The sequence below is a fragment of the Rhincodon typus genome, chromosome 36 (assembly GCF_021869965.1).
Source record: "Rhincodon typus isolate 14 chromosome 36, sRhiTyp1.1, whole genome shotgun sequence".
Taxonomy (NCBI): Eukaryota; Metazoa; Chordata; class Chondrichthyes; order Orectolobiformes; family Rhincodontidae; genus Rhincodon; species Rhincodon typus.
Genome location: NC_063367.1, coordinates 7,887,009 through 7,907,422, shown reverse-complemented (window position 1 = coordinate 7,907,422; position 20,414 = coordinate 7,887,009). Strand labels below are relative to the sequence as shown.

Sequence of the window (20,414 nt, the reverse complement as noted above, 5' to 3'; positions counted from 1 at the left end):
ATTTAGTTTTCATTTCTGACTGTCCTGTAGCCGTATCTGTATTCCATGCCATATATTGAATTTGTGTCTGAACTCCCCTTGAGTTCATCTTGCATTCATTAAAGTTGCTTCTTGTACTCCTGTATGTTTTTATAAAGAACTGTTAGTGAACCATGCAGCACATCCTACCCTTCTGCATTAATACTATACTCACGTGTTCCATATTTCTCACACTTGGTTCAATCCTGTCACGTGTTTTAATTTTCCGTTACATTTGGTGCTCAGATCACAACTTCTGACCATCTTCCTCCTGTCCTCCCTATTCATTTCAGAGGTCTTGTACACGAAAACTTTTCCACCTGAGCATCTCCCTCACTCTTAGCATTAGTAAAGTCTTTGCAACAACCCTATTTATCCTTTCAATTAGGACTCTGATCACAGTTGAGTGCAGAGGTGCTTGTTGCAAATAGACTCCAAAATAGACTCCTAGCCCTTCTCTGCACTTCAGAGAGTCTATTTTGCCCATCGGGCCTGCACTGACCCTCTTAAAATCATCTTGCCCTGTGCCTGTAACCCTGCATTTACCATGGCTAATCCACTTGCCAGCATATTTTCTTGAACACAACGGAGCAATTTAGCATGGCCAATGCAGCGAATATGCACATCTTTGGACTGTGGGCGGAAACTGGAGCACCTGGAGGAAATCCCCTGCAGATACGTGGAGAACTTGCAAACTCTGTACAGTCAGTCATCTAAGACTGGAATTGAACCTGGGTCCCTGGTGCAGTGCTAACCACTTTGTCACCGTGCCGTTCATATTTTGTGCCAATATCCCATGATCTTCTTTACCACACCACTCATTTAGCTTTTGTATTCATGTCCCCATCCTTATCCCTGTGGAAATTTGCATGCGAGACAGATCATCTAGAGATTATAACGTGATGTCCTGCAGTTTAGCTTCTATTCCTAGAATGTGCTGCTTTAATTTTTGTTAGTTATCTTTCAGTAATCTTATTCTCATAATTTTGGACAGCATACCAAAACAATGATGAGAAACTGAAAATATATCCAATATCTTGAATTATTCTTGTCCAATGTTAAGCCCAACAGTCACATTTATATCTTTTAGAGGTGTAATGAGCTGTATGTTAGGATATCAATTGAACTAGAAATTCTGTCTTTAATTAGATGGTGGCTGATCTGTATTTTGAGTCCATTTCCCTATCTCTGTTTTCTCTTGAAAAGGAATATGTTGTGATTCTTAATGATCCTCAGCATCCCAAACCCTTTTTTGAGGAGGCTATGGGAATGCTTTGTTTGTTCTTTTTTATTTATTCATTTCATGGGATGTGGGTGTTGCTGCAGCATTTATTGCCCATCCCTAGTTGCCCTTGAGAAGGTGGTGGTGAGCTGCCTTCTTGAACTGTTGCAGTCCACCTGCTGTGGGTTGACCTACAATGCCATTGTGGAGAGAATTCCAGGATTTGACCCAGCGACGGTGAATGAGCGGCAATATGTTGCCAAGTCAAGATGGTGAATGGCTTGGAGGGAAATTGGAGATGGTGGTGTTCCATATATCTGCTGCGTCTGTCCTTCTAGATGTAAGTGGTTGTGGGTTTGGAAGGTGCTGTCTGACGACCTTTTGGTGAATTTCTGTAGTGCATCTTGTCGATAGTATACACTGCTGCTACTGAGTGGTGGAGGGAGTGGATGCTTGTGGATGTGGTGTCAAGCTGCTTGGTGTTGTTGGAGTTGCACTCATCCAGGCAAGTGGGGAGTATTCCATCACACTCCTGAGTTGTGCCTTGTAGATGGTGGACAGGCTTTGAGGAGTCAGGAGGTGAGTTACTCGCTGCAGTATTCCTATCCTCTGACCTAGTCTTTTAGCCACTGTGCTCTTTTAGACTCACTATGGTGAGTCTAGTTGAGTTTCTGATCAACGATAACTCCCAGGATGTTGGTAGTGGGGGATTCAGTGATGGTAACACCAAAGGGCAGTGGTTAGATTGACTCTTATTGGTGATGGTCATAGCCTGGCATTTGTGTGGCGCAAATGTCACTTCCCACTTGTCAGCCCAAGCCTGGATATTGTCCAGATCTTATTGCATTTGGACACAGACTGCTTCAATGTCTGAGGAGTCGCAAATGGTGCTGAACTTTGTGCGATCGTTGATGAACTTTCCCACATCTGACCTTATGATGGAGGGAAGGTCGTTGATGAAGCATCTGAAGATGGTTGGGCCTAGGACACTACCCTGAGGAACTCCTGCAGAGGTGTCCTGGAGCTGAGATGAATCCTCCAACAACCACAACCATCTTTCCTATGTGTAAGGTATGACTCCCAATCGCCAGGGAGTTTGCCCCCTGATACCCATTGATTCCAGTTTTGCTAGGACTCCTTGATACCACACTTGGTCGAATGCAGCCTTGATGTCAAGGGCTTATCATTCTCACCTCCCCTCTGGAATTCAGCTCTTTTGTCCATGTTTGAACCAAGGCTGTAATGAGGTCAGGAGCTGAGTGGCCCTGGCGGAACCCAAACTGGGTGTCACTGAGCAGATGCTGCTTGATAGCACTGTTGATGACACCTTCCATCACTTTACTGATAATCGAGAGTAGACCATGGGGCGTTAATTGGTTGGGTTGGATTTGTCCTGCTTTTTATGGACAGGACATATTTGGACAATTTTCCACATTGTCAGGTAGATGCCAGTGTTGTAACTGTACTGGAACAGCTTGGCTAGGGGAGCGGCAAGTTTTGGAGCACAGTACTATTGCCAGAATGTTGTCAGGGCCCGTTGCCTTTGCAGTATCCCATGTCTCCAACCATTTCTTGATATAACGGTTGGAGACATTGGTAGTGGAGTGAATCGAATTGGCTGAAGACTGGTATCTGTGATGCTGGGGACCACTGGAGGAGGCCGAGATGGATCATCCACTTCGCACTTCTGGCTGAAGATTGCTGCGAAATGCTTCAGCCTTATCTTTTGTACTGCTGTGCTGGGCCTTTCCATCATTGAGGATGGGGATATTTCCTCCTCATCTAGTGACTTGTTTAATTGTCCACCACCATTCACAACTAGATGTGGCAGGACTGCAGAGCTTAGATCTGATTCATTGGTTGTGGGATTGCTTAGCTCTGTCTGTCACTTGCTGCTTCTTGTTTAGGACGTAAGTAGTGCTGTTTGGTGGCTTCACCAGGTTGGTGCCTCATCTTCAGGTATGCCTGGTGCTGCACCTGGCATGCCCTCCTGCACTGTTCATTGAACCAGGGTTGATCCCCTGACTTGATGGTAATGGTTGAGTGGAGGATATGCCAGGCAATGAGGTTACAGTGTGTGCTGGAGTCCAATTCTACTGCTTTTAATGGCCGACAGTGCCTCATGGATGCCCAGTCTTGAGTTGCTAGATGTGTGTGAAGTCTGTCCCATTTAGCACGGTGATTGTGCCACACAACACGCTGGAAGTTATTTTCACTGTGAAGGTGGAACTTCGTCTCCACGAGGACTACACAGTGGTCACTCTTACGATACTGTCATGGACAGATGCATTTTTTTTTTTTCAATTCATTCGTGGGATGTGGGTGTTGCTGGCTGGGCTAGCATTTCTTGTCCATCCCTAGTTGCCCTTGAGAAGGTGGTGGTGAGCTGCTTTCTTGAACAGCTGCAGTCCACATGCTGTGGGTTGACCCACAATGCCATTAAGGAGGGAATTCAGGATTTTGACCCAGCGACAGTAAAGAAATGGCAATATATTTCCAAGTCAGGATGGTGAGCTGCTTGGAGGGAGCTGGCAGATTGGTAAGGATGAGGTCAAGTATGCTTTCCCTCTTGTTGGTTCCTTCACCACCTGCCACAGTCCCAGTCTAGCAGCTGTGTCCTTCAGGACCCGACCAGCTCACTCTGTGTAGTGGTGCTACTGAGCCACTCTTGGTGGTTGCATTGAAATTCCCCACCCAGAGTATGTTTTGTGCTCTTGCCATCCTCAGTGCTTCCTTCAAGTGTTGCTCAAAGTGGAGGAGTACTGATTCATCAGCTGAGGGAGGATGGTACGTGGTAATCAGCAGGAGGTTTCCTTGCCCGTGTTTAATCCGAAGTCATGAGACTTCGAGTCTTCAGAGTCAATGTTGAGGACTCGTAAAGCAACACCCTCCCGACTGTGCCACCTCCTGTGCTGGGTCTGTCCTGTCGGTGGGTCAGGACATATCCAGGGATGGTGATGGGACATAGTCATACTCACAGAATCATACCTTACAGACAATGTTAGGCTGTTGCTTGACTAGTTTGTGAGACAGCTCTCCCAACTTTGGCACTCGCTCCCAGATGTTGGTGAGGAGGACTTTGCATAGTTGACAGGGCTGTTTCTGCCACTGTCTTTCCCGGTGCCTCGGTCGATGCCAGGTGATCAGTCTGGTTTCATTTCTTTGAGACTTTGTAGCGATTGGTACAACTGAATGGCTGGTAGGCCATTTCATAGGGCAGTCGAGAGTCAACCACATTGTGGGTCTGGAGTCACAGACCAGCTGAGGTTGGCAGATTTCCTTCCCTGAAGGACATTGATTTCCACATTACTTTGTGTGGAAAGGAAATTCCTGATTTCACTCCTGAATAACCTACCTATGAATGCCCAATAGTTCTAGATTTCTTCATTTTTTTTTTTCTGTATCTACCTGTTGGATCTCTCAATGATTCAGAAGATCTTGATTCAATCACCTGTTAATGGTCGTTATTTTTTTGAAATATCTGCTTGGTGGAAAAATACTGTCTGTCCACATCACAGTATCTACCTTTATGATAGCTGTCATTGCTTCATAAATGCCCCCTCCAAGCACATTCAACTTTTAAGGGTCTTTGCTGGGAAATTTGGCAATTTCCTTTCCTTCATCGTGAGACTGAAATGTATTGCTGATCCTTGATTTGGTATGGTTTTTGGAAATTTATTCTGTGTGCAGGATCACTTTTTAAGGTCAGTGATCTTTGCTGTAAAAAAACATTAACAACTAATTTATTTCTTAAATTACAGATTGGAGTAACCATTAAGATGAGCAATTTCAACATGACCAAAGTTGTTACCCTAACTCCATTCTACACATTGGTTAATAAGTCTTCCTATGAGCTGGAAGTTGGAGAAGACCAGCCCGCTGGCCAATTAAACAGCGGAAAGTGGATTTATATTTCGGCAGCAGAGGTACGGTATGCTGTGTCAGTTGGAGTGAAAATAGCCTCTTTCCGGATGTCAAATTCACAGGAGCAACGTATACGTAATTACTGCTCAAGAATTTAACCCATTTAATGCATCCACGTGTTGGTGTCAGGAGCAATTTGCACTCTACCACCTGCTGGTTCCTCTAACGAAGAAATGTATCATTAGCAGAATAGAAATACAAAGTACACAGTATTTTGATAATCGTGTCTGGGATACTGTTGTGTTACTGCACATCATTTAGGTGATTTTAGACAGAGAGCCTTTTCACTACCAGCATGTTCATTCTGCTATGAGTCTAATACTTCATGCGGAATCTTCCACAATATTTCACAACTTTTTAGAGCAAATACTTTCACTGTTCTGAATCTAATAAATTCGCAGCATGAAATACTGGTTTTCACAAATGTGACTTTGGTGTTATTTTCCATCCGCTTCACTGGAAAACTGTCTCATTTGGCTTGTCCCCATTTAAGTAACTTATTGTGAGCAAAAGAACAGCCTTCTTCAATACTTGCATACTTGCTCAGATCTCTCCACAAATTTAATGTTAACATATATGTCAATGTTATAAATATTGGGACATGGTGCACATATCAAACGTTGCTTCTGATTAAGTGACCGAATCACCCGTTCAGACATTTGCTCACCATTTGAGCACTTCAGTACTTTTATTTTCTGTTGCCATTGCAATTACTTGCATCTCAAATGAGAAAGTGAAATCAAAATTTATATCCGCATTCATAATCATTTGTGTTTTAAAGTTTTGAATTTGTAAAACAGCAGAGATTTGTGTAGTTACACAGATGCCCGTTTTTAACATAAAGAATAAAATGTAATGGATCGGTACATGCTACAAATAAGGTTTATTAGCAGTTTTTCTATCCCCAAGTTGAATATTTATTTAGCTTTTCCAGCAAATTGGTGTCCTCTCAAACACAGCGCTAGGGAAATCATGTCTTTTGACAGTGTGGTAGAAGCATTCACTGTGAATGCTTTATTTTTTCTGTGAGGTGAATAGAACGTTGACCTGAAAATTAGTATATGTAGGCTGATACAGAAGTTTTTTTTTTTAAGTGTTGCAGTTCTGTTAGAACAAATTATATTTGACTGTTGTAAATGGAATTCTGCTGACCATTCTATGTTGGTAGTTTTAATGTCGTATCAATTGAATAGCCAGTTCCTCTGAGAGGCCATCACTAACCTTTCTCATTTTCTTTCAGTGTCTTCCTTTCTGGCCTGAAACATCATCGAATAAGCTCTGTGTCAGAGTGGTTGGTTCTGAACTGTCTTCAAAGTCTTTCTTCTATAATAAGCAAGACAATGGCACATTGTTGAGTCTTGAACATGTGGTAAGTTCGTATGCTTTGTTTAATTATGTTCTCATTGGTGATGCAAATTTCTATCTCAATTTGGACAGAAATGTGCAAGAGAGGTTATTTTGCTGTGAGTAAGTTGACAGGTGGAAGTTCTCTGCCTTTCTGTAGACCCAGTGGCAGGCACAAAATGGGTGAGACAAGAAGTGGCCATTAAGCTTAATCTTTCTTTCTTATTGGGTCTAACTATCTTTTTTAACATGTTATTCCTCCATCCTTTATCCAAAAAATATTTGTGCAATGAACTTTATTAACATCTTCAGTCTGTAACTCTAAAAGCATGAGACAGTTTCAATAACCTACCTTTTTGACTTGATGATATGAGTAAGGACCACAGTATTAGGCCTTCATACTCTGCAGGGACCTATTCAGCTGATCGGTTTTGCTTTGGGCACTATTATAATTTTGAGTTTACATTTCCATTTTGCATCTAAGCATTAATGGTATGTAGTTCATTACTAAAGCAGTTTGTCATTCTGTGCTATGATACATGTCGTATGCAACACGGCCAATAATGCATGGCTAATTTTTGTCTGTTTTATTATGCTATCTAAATATTCGACAAAACGTGTGGAAAAACTCCTTTTGTCTGTGTTGTATTGAAAGAGGTAGATAGATCATTTAGATGGAGGGTGTTGCTTTTCATCTCTCTCAATTATGTTTGAGGAAAAAGTTGATGGCCAAACGGCTATATATCCTGTGGTTCTGCAGCTGCATGTTGGAAGCTGTGGCTCATATGCTACAATGTTCACTCTGTAAAGAAATTTTACAGCACTTTCATCATGTCTCCCAGTTCAATACATGTCAAATATTGTGGCAAAATCCAGACAGATGGCATACTTACTTGGAAATGAGGCAGAGAGTTGCTGTGGGGGTCTATGAGAGTGGGAGATGTTTGGAAGCCTGGAATGACCAGGTTAAGGATATGGCTACAGCTGGGAGCAGGAACATGGTAGTTGTTATTGGAGAAGCAATACAGAGGCCTAAACTGATAACCTGCAGACAAATTAAAATTACACCATTTCACCTGTTAGATTTCAGTTGAACAAAAATAAGTCTATTTGGGACAAAAAGCTAGTTAGATCACCATGAATTACATTCTGATGATAGACAATAACATACTTTCTCCGTTCAGACATTGCTAGACCTGAGTATTTCTAGCCTGATTTAGATTTCTAAGATCTGAAATACTTTGCTTTTGTGTTATTGTTCACTTATTCTGTGGTAGAACCATGAGGGATTAGAGTAACTAGAGATTCTTTCACCATCAGTGAAAGGGTCTGAGTCCTCCTTGCAGAATGCTCAGTTCACCTCTCAGCTACCCAAGCCATACTGAAAGCATAGTCATTCTAAAAGTCTGCTTGGGCTGCCTAAAACACTCAATTTCAAGAAGTATCAACTTCCAAGCATCAAAGGAAATGCTGTTTGGATTATGATCAGTAATTGTTTAAGGGGAGCAGAAAATATAAACTAGCTTTGAAGTAGGCTTGTTTAAAAATCCATCTAATTTTGAGTGTTTCACGTGTGTGTTAGAGTGAGCAAAACTCCACAAGCCAGAATTAATTAAATGTAATAAAAAGTTCCTGTTCATGATTCATAAGTAGATGCAATGGAAATCGTAAGAATTGAATTTAAAACTCATATGTGTGCACACCCCTCCCTTAATTATACAGGTGGTAAAATGGATAAAGAAACTTGATTTTTCATTCTCATGTTTCTGCTGTGATCAATTTCCCCGATCAGTTCTCTGCAGCACTAATATAGATGTGAGAAATCTACAAAACCATTGCTAATGTTTTACAGTCATATGTTTCAGAATTCAATATTGAGTTGAGCTATGAGTTGATCTTCTGCATTTTTGTTTGTTTTGGTAGTGTGGTGGCATTATAGTGGATGTGAATGTGGCAGACCATGCCACAGTGATCACTTTTACAGACTATTACGATGGTTCAGCACCTGCCCTAATCATTAATCACACGACTGCAGTAAAGTTTTGCTTCAAGCAAAGGTATGTGCAGTTCTTCAGCTGAATCATTCATTATTTGCTCTCCAAGTTCCACCAACAGCAATGCAATGTGTGGCCAGTTAATAATTTATTGGTGTTTAAAGGAAAATCTTAACCAGGGCATTTGAATGCTCCACTGGTGATATTTTAGATCACCCTATTGGCTCAAGAACATCTTTTGGAGCTCTCAGGGGATTGAGTACCTCAACAAGCAGCAGCCTCAGTTTAATGTCTCAACTGAAAGAATTCAGCTTTTTGCTGAAATTCTGGATGGGATTTCAAAGCTACCTAAACCAAGGTACAAATAAAATGGGGGGGGAGAAAGATATTTCAGTAAATTAGTCTCATTGTCTGTCATAATCTTGAATTACCTATTTATAACCATGGTGTGTTACTTGTATGATCCATTTGGTGCAACCATTTTATGTATTGTGTTGAGTTTTAGACTTGGCTGATTGATTGCTTTCTTGTCTCTGAGTCACAAGGTTCCGGGTTCAGTTTTGTAGACTTGAGCACGTAATATAGGCGGATACTGAAGGAGTGATGCACTTGCTGAAATCCTGTGTTCCAGAGGAGACATTTATATGAAGCCCTTTTGACCTTCTCAGGGAAGCAAGGATTCCATGGAGAGGAGATGGCCTAGTGGTATTATCAGTGGACTGTTAATCCACAGACCCAGATAAAGTTCTGGGGACCCAGGTTCACATGGCGGGATTTGAATTTGGTGTTAAAAAATTTGGAATTAAGTGTCTTAATGATCATCTTAATGATGACCATGAATCCATCGTTGATTGTTGGAACAACCCACCTGATGTCTAACTGCCATCCTTGTCTGGTCTACAAGTGACTCCAGACCCACAGCTATGTAGTTGACCCTTAACTGTCCTCTGGGCAATTAGGGATGCGCAGTAAATACTGCCTAGCCAGCCAGACCCTCATCCCGTGAATGGATAGGAAAAGATCCAATTTGAGGAAGAACATGACTTGTCTTAGTGATAATTAAAAGCAAAGTGCTGCAAATACTGAAAACCTGAAATAAAAGCAGAAAATGCTGGAAATACTCTGCAGGTCTTGTAAAATCTGTGGAAGGAGAAATTTAACATTTCAAGACAAATAAGACTTGAGTATTGCTGAAAAAGTCAACTCCTTTCACAGTGAGAGTCATACAGCATAGAAACAGATCCTTAAGCCCACTATGTTTGTCTTGACTAACAAACACTAATCCCATTTACCTGCTGTTGGTTCATAGCCTATGATGGCATTTTAAGTGCTCCTCCAGATGCTTTTTAAATGGTGCAAGAGTGCCCGCCACCACCACCCTCTCAGGTGGCGAGTTTGATATTTCTGCCACCATCTGGGTGATAACTTTTTCCTTAGATCTCTAATCCACTTACTCCTCACCTTACACATGTGCCATCTGGTCTCCGATACATCTATGATGGGGGAGAAATTCACGCAATCTACCCTCTGTATGCATTTCATAATCTTGAGTCCCTCAATCAGATCCTCCCTTTTAGCCTTCTCTGCTCTAAGTCCTGTTGAGTCTTTCCTCATACTTTTCATTCCCGGCAACATCCTGGTGGATCTCCTCTGCACCCTCTCCAGCACAGTCACATCTTTCTGATAGTGTGTCCACAGTATTCCATCTGTGGCCGACACAAGGCTGTCTAAAGTTGTAAGAAGACTTCCTTGTTCTTGTATTCCACTGCCTGAGTAATGAAGGCAAGCATCCCGTATGCCTTTGTTCACCACGCTGTCTATCTGTGCGGGCACCTTGGGGATCTATGGACTTGTAAACCAAGGACCCTTTGTTCCTCAGTACTCCCTAGGGACCCACCAATCATTGTGTATGTCCTTACCGTATTAGATCTTCCAAAATGCATTGCCTTGCTCTTAACAGGATTAAATTACACCTGCCATTGCTGTGCAGTTGGTCAATATCAGAGTTTAGCCTGAGACCATTCTCTGCATTATCAACAACGCTACCAATCTTTGAGTCCAGTTGCCAACCAATAAACACTCTCCTCCTCTTGTACAGGTCAAATGTTATTTTCCTCTTGAATTAGAATTCTTGCAAATTATTCTGATGAGTGCAAGTTGAATAGCTTTAAAAATTATCTTTTTTTTTCCTGCAACATTCAAGTTTTGCACTACCATACGACTACAACTCTGACTGTTAAAACCTTGACTACATTGTATTTTTTGTGTGTCTGAGTACCTTCTTCGTTATTTTGAGATCATAATTACATGAAAACAGTGAGCTTGAAACTGAATTTTTTTCCCTCACTGATATCATTCTGTCAGTTGTAACAACTGTGCTCGTCCATGAACTTCAGGCTTATACATTGTGTAAAGTATCCGAGTGTGTGATGCTTAGTGTTTTTTTTGTGTTCTAACACAACCTCTAGTTCACTTCTTATTTCAAATTACTTTGAAATGAATAAGAGAATACACTTTAAACATTTTTACGTAATGTTTCACATTTCCTATTAAGCACTTAATATTCACCAGAGTTGTGTAGAAATTCATGTGATGCCTTTAATTTGGGACAAACATTCCAAGGCCTGTCACAGGAACATAATCGACCAGACTCTCTGCTGAACCAAAGAAGAAATTAATAGAAGAGATGATCAAAAACTAGATTAAATAGTTCACTCTTTAGGAACGGGAGGATGGAGAGAACTTAATAACACCTATTGTTTCTTTCTGCTGAGTGGTTGAAGTTTTTTGCTTCAGTCCAAGAGTTGTGAAAAAAAATTAATTGCACTTCGTATACAATCTAGGCAAGTGCTTGACTGCCTGTGGATACTGCATTGTTGCTTTCCTTCGGATAACATTAAACGGAGGTTCCTTCTCTTCAAGCTCCTGTGGCACAATTTAACATAGTAACTGGAAGCCTTCCCTTTTTCATAGCCAACTTCAAAAACAAAAACCCAAATTGCTGGAAAAGCCCACCAGGTCGGGCAACATCTCTAGAGAGAAGTTAGAGTTAATGTTTCAGGTCTAGTGACCCTTCCTCACAACAGCCCAGTTCTTCAGAAGAGTTGCTGGACCCGAAACGTTAACTCTGATTTCTCTCCACAGATTCTGTCGGACCTGCTGAACTTTTCCAGCAATTTCTGTTTTTGTTTCTGATTTATAGCATCTGCAGTTCTTGCAGTTTTCATAGCCAATTTCTTCCTTTACCCAGTCCCAGAGAAACAAACAAATGACAGTTTCTCTCACCTGCTGCTGATGGGACTTGAGTATGTACAATTGTCAACTTTGCCTGCAAAGCAGTGACTGTAATTTCTCAACTGTAAATGCTTCAGAAATTCTGTGATACCTGAAAAGTATTCTTTACCTTGCTGACCTGGTTCGTTGTTGGGCATCCGTTTCATTAATCTGCTGGGTAACATCATCAGTGCAGCCTCCGATGAAACGTTGTTGTGTTTTCCCACCTGTTATTTTAACTCTGGTGTCCGCTGAGCTGGGTTGCCTCACTTCCGGTTATCCTTCGCAATGCAGTGTATATGGGGTCTAGCTCTGTGTGTTTGTTGACGGCTTTCTTAGTGGAGAACCAGGCCTCTAGGAATTCCCGTGCTTATCTCTGCTTGGCCTGTCCCAGGATCCTGATGTTGTCCCAATCAAACTGGTGGTTTTCCTTATCCATGTGGATGGAGATGAGCGAGTATTGATCGTGTCTTTTTGTTGGCAGTTGAGGTTGGTAAACTCTTGTGGCTAATTTCCTTCCTATCTGTCCAATGTAATGTTCGTCACGGTCTTTGCAGGGAATCTTGTATATGACATTGGTCCTGTCCATAGTGGGTAGCGGGTCTTTGGTTTGGGTTAGCAGTTGACGTAGGGTTGATGTGGGTTTGTGTGCTACTCTGATGCCCAGTGTTCGTAGGAGTCTTGTGGTCAGTTCAGATGTGTTCTTGATGTAACGTAGCGTGATGAGTGTGTCGGGGTGGGTAGTATCTTCCTGGTGTCGATCGTGTAATAGGCATCTTCTGACCCAGTCGTTCAGCTATCCGTTGTCCCTGAATACTTGGAGGAGGTACTCTCCTTCTTTTTGGTATCATTCTGTGCTGTTGCAGTTTGTTGTTGCCTGTTTAAATAGTGGTTTTACGCAGCTTTGTTTGTGTGTGTTAGGGTGGTTGCCGTTGAAATTCAGTACTTGGTCAGTGTGTGTGGGTTTCCTATGTAACTTTGTTAGGAATTCCCCATTGGTCCTGTGTTCCACCATGACATCCAGGAATGGGAGCTGCTTGTTCTTTTCCTTTTCCTCTTTCCTGGTGAATCTGATCCCGGTGAGAGTGTTTATTGGTTCGTGTGTCTCCTCTAGTTTGGTCCGTTTAATAATGACGAAGGTGTCGTCCACGTATCATATCCATAGTTTCAGTTGGACTAGTGGAAGGGCTATGCTTTCGAGTCTCTGCATCACCGCTTCAGCTATTAGTCCGGAGATAGGTGATCCATGGGTGTCCTGTTGATCTGTTCATATATTTGGCCGTTAAAGGTAAAGTGGGTGGTGAGGCACAGGTCCAATAGCTTCAGCATGTTGTCTGTGGAGATGGTGTCACTCGGGTCTTAGTAGTGTTGCTAGTGTTTCTCTTGCTAGTGGTAATCTATCAATGTGAATAGGGCAGTAACATCAAAATGATACCATGGTCTCGTCGTCGTCTATTCTTGATGGAATTAAGGAACTCTTGGGCTGAGTGAATTGAGTGGGTGACTTGCTGACGAGGTGCTTTAGTCTCCTTTGTAACTCTTTGGCTAATCTATGTGATGGCATGCCTGGCAGGGAGACTATGGGTCTGAGGGGTACTTCCAGTTTGTGTACCTTTTGGGAGGCCATATATTCGGGGTGTTAGTTCCTTCATGTTTCATTCTTAGGTTTGTTGATTTGTCCTGTCTGTTTGAGTCTCTTTACTGTGTTGAGAATCTTGTTGCCCAATTCGATTGGGACAGGCCAAGCAGAGACGAGCACGGGAATTTCTAGAGGCCTGGTTCTCCACTAAGAAAGCCGTCAACAAACACATAGAGCTGGACCTTGTATACACTGCATTGCGAAGGAAAACCGGAAGTGAGGTAACCCAGCTCAACAGAGTTAAAATAACAGGCAGGAAAACACAACAGCGCTTCATCGGAGGCTGCACTGATGATGTTACCCAGCAGGGTAATGAAACGTCTGTGGAACATCGAACCAGTTCGGCGAGACAACCAACCACAACATCCACTACCCGAGCTACAAATCTACTCTAAAACCTTGGAGCATTCTTTACCATTATATGAATCCACCTGGTTTTGTTGACACAGAACTGGAAGGTGAACACTTTATAGAAAATGATTTAATTTTGGCACTTACTGAACTCTGTCTTTCCTCACTGAAAACGCTTCCTTCAACATGGTTAGTTTCTGATTCAGGTAAGTATGTTGCTTCTTTACATAAGCTTCATGTTCTTCAAGTGTCTAGGCATGGCAGTGGGTCATGTGCTTGATATTCAAACCAGAAATGGGTGTGCCATACAATGGCACCTAATGAACAAAAATGACAAACACTCTATCTGTGCTGTATATGTGCAGTAACTTGTTGCAAAATAGTTACGTTATGGGTCAAAATTATATAACTTTATTTTTATCTGACAGCTGAGATATGTTGTGACTCATTGCATGTGTGTAGAGCTATATAGTATAAGTAGCATGTAATTTTATTCACTTTCCTTAAAATTAGTGATTTTAAAAAGGCAGGATTGTGCATTTACACATTTACATATACATGTTCTAACTTCTTTATACACAAATTTCTGATCAAACTAAGCGGTTACACTGGTAAAGAAATGTACTGGAGTTAGTTTCTATGACCGTGCTTCTATTCCAGCATAAGAATGATACGATTGAAAAACGAAAGGTCTTGTTTACGAGTAATTTATGTTCTAACTGACCCTTCCTCCATTCTTGACTGGCAGTGGATTACAGGATGAGTTGATACTCGACCCCGGAGAGGCTCGATTATTTGCATGGGCTGATCCCACTGGTGTCAGGAAACTTAACTGGGGATGTGCATGGAAAACAGGAGAACTTGACCTGTTGAAGGTATGTAGATATTGTCTGTAATAATGAATTCTGGGGAAGGAAAGGTTTGTCTGTTCTGAGCTCACTGAATAACTGAACAATTAAACCACATGAGTGCTGCAACACAGATGTCACGTTTGAACTCAACTTTAACCCTTTAAAGGTTATACTTGTCGTATATCCCTTAGTGAGGTGGACATATCATAAGCAATTACCTGAAGATGCGGGTGAGAGTTTCACAACTGTTTGAGGCCAGTAGTTCGGAGTCTTCCATGAGCAGTGCCCCCTATTGAATGCTTGTAGTAGCTATTACTCCTGAGAATTGAAGGATAGATCCATTGAGAAACTGAACTTGAGGCCAAAGTGAGAACAGTTTCATAATTCACAGACATGGATGTACATCTACATGTAGAACGTTAGTCAAAATTAGTCAGCCTGAGCTTTCCAGAACCAATCGGTAAGGCTTACATTGTTTCCTGAGTTTTCAAAGTTCTATTTTCTTCCTTTCAATCTCTGGGATTAGAGTGTATTAGCTATTAAGAGAGGTTGGACAAACTTTTATAATGTTTATACTGAAGCATCAGAGGCTGAGGGCTGACCTGATAGAAGTATATAAAATTGAGGGTCTTAAGCTGGATATTCCGAATCTGTTTCCCAGGGTGAAAATGTCAAATACTCGTGGGCATAGGTTTAAGGTGTGAGGAGGAAAATTTAAAGGAGATGTACAAGGAAAGTTTTACTTACACAGAAGCTTGGAGGTGCCTGGAATGCACTGGCAGGGGAGATGGTAGAAGCAGATTTGATAGCAAAGTTTAAGAGGCATTTAGACAGATACATAAACGGGCAGAGAAGAGAGTGATATGGACCATACGGAGGCAGATGGGATTTGTTTAGAATAGGATCATGGTCGGCATTGGCATGATGGACCAAAGGGCCTCTTCCTGTGTTGTACTGTTCTGTGTTCCCTGTAACAAAGTGGAATTGATGTATAAGTTCAGTCAGAAACTCATTAAATGGTGGAATGGACTTAATGAGTTGTTTAGCCACGTCCTACTCTGATTACTTGATAATGAACCACTGCCGTAGTGTGGACCAACAGTACAGAGGTTGTTTGTTCTCATTTCATCTGAAGTGAAATGTGGAGTTAAAAGACTGGTCGCTGCAAAAATGGCCACAAATGCTCTTTTTTTGGTCGTAATCACTTGCACTTGAGGATGCAAACCTGTTTCCCTTACCTGGTCCAGCATTATGAGACTGCAGTCCCAGTTTGATTGATTTTTGGAGCAGATTTCTGGGGTGGCTTAGCAAATTTATAAAATAACTACAGTCGAGTGGTTCAAAAAGGTAGAGTACGCACATTTCAGAGGAGCTATAAATTAGCGAGGTTATGATTTACTGATAGTTATGAAAACCTTTTTGGCTTCAGGTGATTTTTGCGTGATGCATATATCTTTGCAGTAAGAGTGGTACCTCTTGGGAAGGCTATGTACTGGGAAATGTGGGAGCGGATCAAACACTCTGTTTATCATTGCGCTGGCTCTAAAATTCGAGGAAAGTCAGGGATGTAACAGCAGATGCTGAATTTTACAAGTTTCCATCTTTTTTCTGTCCTCATCCTGGTACTGTAATTTAGGGAAGGTTAGTTCCTTTGAATGGTCTTGTTTCCGTGTGGGCTACAACTTCGGATGACATAACAGACAACTTTAAGAACTTTCTAATAAAATCTCCAATCCCTTTTATCTCATTTATAGAATGACTTATGTTTTCCAGGATCAGTTTGGGCAGTTTCTTTGGCAAAACAACAATCAGATTCACTGGGTATCTTTCCTTGATGGCCGTCAGCGTGTTTTGGTGTTCACTGAAGATGTTGCAGTTATTTCTAAAGCACGACAGGCTGAGGATCTGATGCAGTTTGACAAGGGAGTTACAATTTCACTTCACAGCCTTGGACTGTCGCTTGTTAACAATGAAAGCAAACAGGAAATTGCATACATAGGAATTACCAAGTAAGTTTCCTATTTCTTATTGCTGTATAAGTGTGGTTTAAATAAATTACGACAAAAAAATTAAGTAACCTGATCAGGAAGTATGATCTTGAACTTGAATTCCGAATTGTTTTTGTGTTAATTTCTTTCACAGCAATTTGAGTTAAACAATGTAAGTAAAACTGTGCAGGAGGTGCTTCTTGCTTAGGGGCAGAAGCTAACAAATGATGCAGGTAAAGGCATTTAAAATTAATGGGAGACTATTTACAATAGTACTGAATAATATTCAAGCAGGAATTTAACTATTAAAATTCATAATTTATGCACGATGTATGTGAAGAGAAATACAACTCAGAAAATCCACCTTTTAACTGTGATGGTAGTAACCACTTACAAAAGGAAAAAGGACTAGACGGCATGGAAGGATGACAGGAGAAAAACCTTTTTCATATAGTGGTAAGTTAAGGCATGGAATGCATACTGCTTGGAAATATAGTGGACACCGGTCTCATTGAGACTTTGAAGAGGGCATTGGATAACTATTTGGATAGAAACGGTGAAAAGGCAGGAGATTGCACTAGGTAATTTTAGGCTGAATGGCCTCCTGTGCTGTGACAGTTCTGTGAAATAAATATACCCCAACTCAGTATAATTACTGCAAGCCCTGAGTCTTCCAGATACATTAGTGCAGGAGTTTTGGTTTTTAGTGTGGCTCAGGTGGTAATACTTCCACTTCTGAAAATTCTGTTCACAAGATTGCAGCATAACTTACAGATAAAAGGCCATTAAGTATGTGTTAATTCATCTAAGCATTGAGACTGGTTGCAGTATCCATTCACGTTATTTTTACTTCATTACAATATTTGAAACAAATCAATATTTGTGTTTTAAAAATGTCTGGCTGTCATTCCTAATTTTTTCCTTGTTAACAGCTTAACTCTGTGTTCTAATTTCACATTTGGATCAGAAATAGTTTTCTGGATTTAACTTTTCCAGACAAACTCTTGAGCAGAAGCTGAAAAGCCCAAAAAGTAGCCATTGGCTTCTTTTATACTTGCTATCCCACTTTCGGTTTTTGTTCACATGTTACTCCAACAACCAGTTATGGCTCAAAATTTGAGCACTGGTGAATAGCCATGTGGCTTTAGTCTGCACTACTACCAGCACTAAATGGCTTGTGGTGCATTTTTGTCCGGAACTGGACATGTAGCTCAGGTGGTCTTTTTAACAGAGTCTTGCTATAAATTTCTCTAACCTGTCACCAACAATACTGGGCATGGTTCAGCATTTTTATTAGCTTTGGTTGTTGCTGTGCATCAGCTGTTTTAGGCACTGGGTCTGTCAGGACTTTCAGTTTCGTTCTTGTCTGTTAACACTATTCATTAAATGCAAATCTTTTTCCCCCTGACCATTTCTGATCTACCTGCTTCCTCTCAACTGTGTCAGTTGTGTTTGTTTCATTGCCTGCTGATAACTTCTGGCTCTACTTCACCAACATCTCTCTTGACACCCACGATTGTGATATCATCTGACTGTATCCGATAGCCAGTGCTGGATGAACAAAAGTTTCTGCATTAAGTATGAGAAGGCCACATCTATTGCCTTTGGTCTCTGCTCCAAACTCTCTCCTATTGCTACTGACTCCATTCCTATCCCTGGGAACAGTCTGAGGCAGAACCAGCTTTTTTGCAGCCTTGCTGTCATATTTGATGTGAAATGAGCTTTCTTTTCAGTAGCATCACCTAAGACTGTGTCTATTTTCAAATTCATCTCATTCTGCTTCAACCTCATCCCTGTCTTTGTCACCTTTAGACTTGACTGTACCATTGGAGGAAATTGGCCTCCCTATATTCTTTGTGAATATGTCATCTAAAACTCTTCTGCCCTGTGCTTATTGATGTGGGAGTGGTATTATTTGACATTGACATTCACATTGCAGCTTTGTTTTGATCATGATCCCTCCATGAAATATTTAGTGCATAAGCCAGGTCATCCTTTCGAGCCTAATGATGTACACGTGTATTTTGAATCCTTATTTGGTCATGGGAACCAGGTCAACCTGATTCCATTCTACCATCCTCCTTGACCAATAACTCCCCCTTTTATTGATTGCACCAAAATCTTATCTGTCAGAATTGGAATGCGTACCCGATGGAATTTTGTTTTTAATAATTTAACCATTTTAAGATGTCAGATATGAACTTGAATATCAAGTTGTTAATTTTGCTTCTGTTAGTCATTAGGAAGGGCATATTGTTCTCGTGAGATAGCCGAAGTCATTTGGAATATTTACTATCTTGTTCTCAACTTTGTTTCAGTCTCGTTTTAATTTTTTTCATTTCTTTGCCTCTGACTGTTGAATTACTGAAATAACTTGTTTACTGGTACATTTTGCCACTGCTTTTTTTTTCTAGTTTAAAGTTCAAACCGTAAATCTTGCTAATAATCTACTGGCACTGCTGAGAAAATGAAACACTGTCAGAGGAGCCCACTTTTAGATAGTCATAGAGTTACACAGCATCAGTCTAAGGCCTTCCTATTTACCCATTCAGATGCCTTTTAAATGTTGTAATTGTACCTGTCTCACCACTTCCTCTGGCAGCTCATTCCATACGCACACCACCCTCTACGTGAAAAGGTTGCCCCTCAGATCCTTTTTAAATCTTTTCCTTCTCATCTTAAACCGATGTCCTCTAATTTTGAATTCGCCCACCCTAGGAAAAAGACCTTGGCTACTCACCCTGACTGTGCCCCTATGATTTTATAAACCTCTATAAGGTCACTCCTCAGCCTCCGATACTGCAGCCTCTCCCTGTAACTCAAATGATCCAATCGGGGCAATATCCTTGTAAATCTTTTGAGCACCCTCTCAAGTTTAACAACAATTTTGCTATAGAAGGGTGACCAGAATTGTATGCAGTATTTTAGAAGTGCCTCACCAATGTCCTATACAGCTGCAGCATGATGTCCCAACTCCTATACTTGATGTTCTGACCAATGAAGGCAAGCGTGCCAAACGCCGCCTTCACCATCCTGTCTACCTGGGACTCCATTTTCAAGGAACTGTGCATCTGCACACCTAGGTCTCTTTGTTCAGCAGCACTCCCCAGGGCTGTACCATTAGTTGCGTAAGCCCTGCCCTGGTTTGCCTTACCAAAATGTAACAGCTCACATTTATCTAAATTAAATTCCACTTGCCACTCCTTGGCCCAATGGCCCATCTGATCAACGTCCCAGTGTAATGTGAGATAATCTTCACTGTCTATACACCCCCGATTTTGGTGTCATCTGCAAAATTACTAACCATACCTCCTATATTTTTCACATCCAAATCATTTATATAAATGATGAAAAGCAGAGGACCCAGCACCGATCCTTGTGGTGCATCGCTGGCCACAGGCCACCACTCTGTCTCCGATCTACAAGCCAATCTTGTATCAATTGGCTAGCTCTCCCTGGATCAATTGGCTACTGGTCTACCATGCGGAACCTTGTCAAATGGTTTGCTGATGTCCATAAAGACAGTGTGTACCGCTCTGTATTCAACTTGTGTCACTTCTTCAAAAAATTTAATCAAGTTAGGAAGACATGATTTCCCATGCACAAAACCATGTTGACTATCTCTAATCAACCCTTGCCCTGCCAAATGCATCTACATCCTGTCTTTGAGAATTCCCTCCAAAAAATTACCACCACTGACATAAGGCACACTGGTCTATAGTTCGAATCAGAGATAGTAGGAACTGCAGATGCTGGAGAATCCGAGACAACAAGGTGCAGGGCTGGATGAACACAGCAGGCCAAGCAGCA

General features: G+C 41.4%; 1 protein-coding gene across 1 annotated transcript in view; it reads left to right on the top strand.

The window, feature by feature from the left end:
• The window catches only part of vps13c (vacuolar protein sorting 13 homolog C), a 167,404-nt gene that overhangs the window by 90,915 nt on the left and 56,075 nt on the right, over positions 1-20,414 (top strand). Inside the window, exons 38-42 of the mRNA XM_048617031.1 lie at positions 5,002-5,166; positions 6,405-6,533; positions 8,432-8,565; positions 14,514-14,640; positions 16,390-16,625. Of these exons, the coding sequence (XP_048472988.1) occupies positions 5,002-5,166; positions 6,405-6,533; positions 8,432-8,565; positions 14,514-14,640; positions 16,390-16,625 (791 nt within the window). The remainder of the gene's footprint in view (positions 1-5,001; positions 5,167-6,404; positions 6,534-8,431; positions 8,566-14,513; positions 14,641-16,389; positions 16,626-20,414) is intronic.